Here is a 6,352-nt window from a genome sequence, read left to right as displayed (position 1 = left end):
TTTAGTCATTCGCGCGTTTCTCCTCTTGAGTCTAGTCCTAGTACCTGATCCTCCGCACAGTCTGACACCGAGGAGAGTAGAAACCTGTAGCCGGGCAGCTGCTGTTTTTCTCCTGGAGGAAGATTAACATCACACTCTGTCAACATGCATGTGATTAAGAGAGGTGAGTTTGTTTTCTGTTGTTATGTTGTTATAGTTTATCAGGCCTCAGCTAGCTTCAGTGGTATCACCGTCAATAATGTGGGAGACTCCCGTTATTCATTGTTTCCTCCCGGGGTCACACTTCTCCCGTGTTTCTCCCGATTTTCAGACTTTTTTTCCCCTTTTCGTAATCTCAACCTGTTTCCGGAACTGTACATTGTGTATAAGCGCTACTGTTTCCACCCGGATGACAATAGAGCTACACCAAATGTCCACAGCAGAAGAGAGCTGCTCGTTTTCTCTCCTGAGAAATAAAAAATAAAATTAAAAGTAGGCCTGTTTAACACAAAAAAAGCTTTTGCAGTGTAGTTACTTATTATTTAGTTATTTTCATACTTTAAAAGTCACCAGAATGAAATAAATAAAGTCTGTAAAACTCTTAATGTCTCTGAGGAGGAACCTTTCTGCTGCAGGTGTTTTATTACCACGAGCCTTTGTCATAGTTGGCGCCAATAGATTAAAGTTATATAAAGGCCCACCTGAGTGTCAATGAGGAACTCAGTTAAGTTAGTTAACTTGCTTATGTCATGCACTTCTGTCTCTTTGTCTTTCACCTGTCTCAGACTTCACAAACAATGTCACGATTTGTTTATTTTATTAAATTCTACATAATAAATATAGCTTTATTAAAACATATGTATTATAAAGTATGCAAGTTAAAGCTGTAGTGGGTAGAAATGGAGCAAATAAAACATATTTTTGTATGTATATATGTGTGTATTATAAAAAGTCACTATATCCTGACAGTCAGTGTCGCTGGTGGAAATGTTTCTAGGTAGGGCTGTGATGCCACATCCAATCAATTTCAGCAAACCCGGTATGATGTAATAACAAAAAAAAAAGTGAAGGTATCAAAAACACATTACTACTTTACAGTTAAATAATCAACAATTATTTTATTCCAACAGGAGCAGTAAATAATGCTTAAACAATCACAACAGTATAACATGTACTCAGTGGTGGAAAGTAACTAAGTACATTTACTCAAGTACTGTACTTAAGTACAATTTTGAGGTACTTGTACTTTTTTTTTGTGGGATTTTGAATGCAGGATCTTTATTTGTAACAGAGTATTTCTACATGGTAGTATTGCTACTTTTACTGAAGTACAAGATCTGAGTACTTCCACCACTGCATGTACTATTATACAATAATAAACATGTAGTACAATAATAAACATGTAGTACAATAATAAACATGTAGTACAATAATAAACATGTAATATAATAATAATGTAATATAACAATATAACATGTAATAGAAATGTTTACTTAGTGTGATGCCCCTATTGACCTTGCTTTGTTTGGTAAACCAATATTGAGGTAAAGATCAGGGCATGTAAACATGAAGTGTAATTAGGAAGACTGCCGTTAAGTCCTGAAGCTATTCAGACACCTGAATGTACATAAGCACGGGACTCTAGTGCCTCGAGGTGTAGAGATGGTAAACTCCAGCAACACTTCTGCTTCAAAACTCTCTCTCCTTACTCAAAAGGCACAACCACAGATATTAATACTACATTAAATACAGTTAACAAGAACAATACAATTCATTTAACGGTCTCGATTGAATTGCGACGCCTCCATGACCAATTTAAGCAAATGAGACTGAGGACAACTATGTGCAAGAAAAGTCCATGTGGTGGGAAAGCCTGCTTATTTTTAACAGCTTATTTGTAGAGGAGTTTTACTCTTCTCTCCTTCTGAGTGGCAAACCTCTCAATGACCTTCTTCTTAAAGTCAGGAACGTCTCTGACCAGTTTCTTCTCCATGGAGAGCATGGCCAGAGCATTAAGGTGATCCTCCGTAGCTTCATGGTTCTGGTGCTGCTGGTCAGGTTCACTGTCCTCACACAGAGAGGACATGGAGGCCCTGGTCCAAAAAACAAAGTTTGAGTTGCCATCAGATTCCTTAATGTGCAATCCTATTCATCGTGTGCAATATACTCACCGTTGTTTACAGTATGTTTATATAATTAACTTTTTGTAATCTTTAGTCTGTTTTTTCTAGCATTTTAGTTAATGATGTTGACAAAATGACACGACAAGATGTTAACTGATGAAACATCCTGTTGGACATTAACAGCCCAGACGTGGACCTGACTGGACTTATCATGATACTCATCGAGGCAGCTAATAATTTCATCTTTACTGTTTATCGATTGTATAATTTTGCTGACTGACAACTTCCGACTGTTGATTGTTAACTGGGGAGTGTTTTATTTGTTTATTTTTCAGATGGACGCCAAGAGCGCGTCATGTTCGACAAAATCACCTGTCGCATCCAGAAGCTGTGCTACGGACTGAACTCTGACTTCGTGGATCCGGCCCAGATCACCATGAAGGTGATCCAGGGTTTGTACAGCGGCGTCACCACCGTGGAGCTCGACACGCTGGCTGCTGAGATCACCGCCACTCTCACAACTAAGCACCCCGACTACGCCATACTCGCTGCACGGATCGCCGTCTCAAACCTGCACAAAGAGACGAAGAAGGTGTTCAGTGACGTGATGGAGGACCTGTACAACTACATCAACCCCTTAAATGACCGCCACTCGCCCATGATCTCCAAGGAGACGCTCGACATCGTTCTCGAGAACAAAGACCGCCTCAACTCGGCCATCATTTTCGACAGAGATTTCTCCTACAACTTCTTCGGCTTCAAGACTCTGGAGCGGTCCTACCTGTTGAAGATCAACGGCAAAGTGGCCGAGCGACCGCAGCACATGCTCATGAGAGTGTCCGTCGGGATCCACAAGATGGACATCGACGCAGCCATTGAGACGTACAACCTGCTGTCAGAGAAGTGGTTCACCCACGCCTCCCCCACGCTCTTCAACGCAGGAACCAACAGGCCACAGCTGTCCAGCTGCTTCCTGCTCGCCATGAAAGACGACAGCATCGAAGGCATTTACGACACGCTGAAGCAATGCGCCCTCATCTCCAAATCAGCCGGGGGAATCGGTGTGGCGATAAGCTGCATCAGAACAACGGGGAGCTACATCGCCGGCACCAACGGCAACTCCAACGGGGTCGTCCCCATGCTGAGAGTTTACAACAACACGGCACGTTACGTCGACCAGGGCGGCAACAAGAGACCAGGAGCCTTCGCCATGTACCTGGAGCCCTGGCACGCTGACGTGTTTGACTTCCTGGAGCTAAAGAAGAACACCGGAAAGGAGGAGCAGAGAGCCAGGGACCTTTTCTACGGCCTGTGGATCCCCGACCTGTTCATGAAGAGAGTGGAGAGCAACGAGGACTGGTCTCTGATGTGTCCCAACGAGTGCCCAGGGCTGGACGAGTGCTGGGGGGAGGAGTTCGAAAAGCTCTACACCTCCTATGAGAAGCAGGGGAAGTTCAAGCGCGTGGTGAAGGCTCAGCAGTTGTGGCACGCCGTTATCGAGTCCCAGACAGAAACTGGCACGCCATACATGCTGTACAAAGACGCCTGCAACAGGAAGAGCAACCAACAGAATCTGGGCACCATCAAGTCCAGCAACCTCTGCACAGAAATTATCGAGTACACCAGCCACGATGAGGTAGCGGTGTGTAATCTGGCCTCAATTGCGCTCAACATGTACGTCACCCCGGAGCGGACTTTTGACTTTAAAAAACTGGCATCTGTGACCAAAGTAATCGTCAAGAATTTGAACAAGGTCATCGAAATTAACTACTATCCAGTGCCCGAAGCGGAAAAGTCCAACAAGCGCCACAGGCCGATTGGAATTGGCGTCCAAGGTTTGGCGGATGCCTTCATCCTCATGCGTTACCCGTTCGAAAGCAAAGAGGCTCAGCTGCTGAATATTCAAATCTTCGAGGCCATCTACCACGCCGCCCTGGAGGCGAGCTGCGAGCTGGCCGCCGAGCTCGGCCCCTACGAGACGTACGCAGGCTCTCCCGTCAGCAAGGGCATCCTGCAGTACGACATGTGGGAGAAGAAGCCCACCGAACTGCTGGACTGGAAGCTGCTGAAGGAGAAGATCGCCATCCACGGCGTGAGGAACAGCCTGCTGCTGGCCCCGATGCCCACGGCCTCCACCGCCCAGATCCTGGGCAACAACGAGTCCATCGAAGCCTACACCAGCAACATCTACACCCGCAGGGTCCTCTCCGGAGAGTTTCAGATCGTCAACCCTCATCTGCTCAAAGACCTGACGGAGAGAGGGCTGTGGAGCGAGGAGATGAAGAACCAGCTGATCGCTCACAACGGGTCCATTCAGGTAGCCACTTTATTATATATTATCTGTCTCGTGACTGTTTCAGCTCCAATATTGAGTAGAGCTGCACGATTATGGCCAAAATGATGATCAGGATTATTTAGATGAATATTGAGATCGCAATTATTCATTGATTTTTAGGGACAAACGGAGCACTGCTTTCACTTTCACATTGTGCTAGGCTACATTCCTGCCGTTAACAAATCTTTGCATCAAAATAAGACCTAAAAGGAGGGTTCTTCTTCACCTGAATTCAGTGCATTTTAATATACACTCTTACTCTTCTGCTCTGGACTGAAGCCCCAACATTCAGGAACTTTTTTGGCTATTGCTGCAGGATTGGGCGCACAGCGGCATGACAGCTCCCCCAAAAGTGAAGCCAAAACATCTGCATCGCTCCATTAATGGCTGGCTGTTAGTGTAGGAAGCGCTTGATTTGATATCCAGTGAGCAGAGCGTGTTAAATGTCAATCATTATCATTTAATTGTGGGAAGCCAAAATCATGATCACCATTTTTAATATTGGATTAATTATGCAGCCCTAGTGTTGAGACTGTTCTGACTTAACCGGTAAATAACTGTTTTGTTTCAACAGGACATCGATGAGATTCCAGATGATCTGAAGCAGCTGTATAAAACCGTTTGGGAAATCTCCCAGAAGACTATACTCAAGATGGCAGCCGACCGCGGCGCCTACATCGACCAGAGCCAGTCCCTGAACATCCACATCGCAGAGCCGAACTACGGCAAACTGACCAGCATGCACTTCTTCGGCTGGAAACAAGTAAGTGACACCTGGATATATAAAAGAGAACAGTCTGAATGAATGAATGCAACATGTGTTAAACATGCTTCCTCTCACCACAGGGCCTGAAGACGGGGATGTACTACCTGAGGACGAAGCCCGCCGCTAACCCCATCCAGTTCACCCTGAACAAGGAGAAGCTGAAGGAGGCGCAGGACCCGGTCAAGGCCACAGAGGAGGGGATCAAAGAGCGCAACATGGCCGCCATGGTGTGTTCTCTGGAGAACCGAGACGATTGCCTCATGTGTGGATCTTAAACGTGTCGCGTCTCTCCGCTCCCCAAATCAGTGTTTCCTGCTGAACAGTCGTGTGAATGCACCTGCTGCGACTTGATAAACCTGATGTTGTTAAATCCTATTTAAGTATTAAAAAAACTTGAGCATTTTGCATTGACCTCGTCAGAATGTATAGAAATAATTTTATTAAAGTGTTATGTCAACTCACTTATGTCAAATATATACGCCCAAGTACTACTATAAAATGTATTTAATGTGAAATGTTAATGAAAATAAAACCTTTTACATGCAAGTTGTTTAGTCGTGTTTGTGATTATGGCATATCAATGAATAACACACGAAGATACAAAGTGTTTTGTCTATTAAACATAAACTAAAAGTGAAAAACACCCTTCTCAATAAGGAGATGTAATGAAATGTCTTGTCCGTCCAAAACTCAATATTCTCTTTACAATAATTTAAGACCAAGAGCACCAAAATATTTCACCTTTGTACTTAATATTAGTTGAAAATGAGTAAAAATGTAAGAGTTCCAGTAATAACTTTTTCCCCCTCTGTTGAAGCGATCACAGAAAATCTACAATATTAACTGATTAATCAAGACAAAGTGCCAAACGCAGCTTTTCGTGGTCTTATAGTAACAATAAACTGAATATTTTTTTTTTTTTTTATATTTGGTCGATGAAAAAAATACATTTGAAGATGTCAAATGTTTGTTTGATCTATAAATAAATGCATTTTTTGGTGTTTCGTACTGAACAAATCACCAAAAATGTGAATTTTTCAGATTGCTAATAACAATAAACCTAGTTTAGTCTTGCTTGTGTAACTTCAGAGCGAAAATGGCTTCAACGTTCAAAAAGAGTGAAAATCAAACCCGTGTTCTGATAATTAT

General features: G+C 43.5%; 1 protein-coding gene across 1 annotated transcript; it reads left to right on the top strand.

Moving 5' to 3' along the window:
* Nucleotides 1-7: 7 nt before the first annotated feature.
* On the top strand, nucleotides 8-5,749 carry LOC119491049 (ribonucleoside-diphosphate reductase large subunit-like). Its single transcript, XM_037774638.1, has 4 exons — nucleotides 8-163; nucleotides 2,438-4,419; nucleotides 5,012-5,200; nucleotides 5,284-5,749. Exons 1-4 carry the CDS (start codon nucleotides 145-147, stop codon nucleotides 5,476-5,478), a joined length of 2,385 nt encoding a protein of 794 aa, XP_037630566.1. The 5' UTR covers nucleotides 8-144; the 3' UTR covers nucleotides 5,479-5,749.
* The last annotated feature ends 603 nt before the right edge of the window (nucleotides 5,750-6,352 follow it).

Source organism: Sebastes umbrosus, chromosome 7 (genome assembly GCF_015220745.1).
Source record: "Sebastes umbrosus isolate fSebUmb1 chromosome 7, fSebUmb1.pri, whole genome shotgun sequence".
NCBI lineage: Eukaryota > Metazoa > Chordata > Actinopteri > Perciformes > Sebastidae > Sebastes > Sebastes umbrosus.
This window is presented reverse-complemented; position numbering and strand designations above follow the sequence as displayed.

Bases quoted from the DNA above. Each gene is read 5' to 3' on its own strand.
- LOC119491049 (XM_037774638.1), top strand. The intron at 4,420-5,011 runs GTAGCCACTTTA...TTGTTTCAACAG, and splicing joins CTCACAACGGGTCCATTCAG to GACATCGATGAGATTCCAGA. The intron at 5,201-5,283 runs GTAAGTGACACC...CTCTCACCACAG, and splicing joins ACTTCTTCGGCTGGAAACAA to GGCCTGAAGACGGGGATGTA.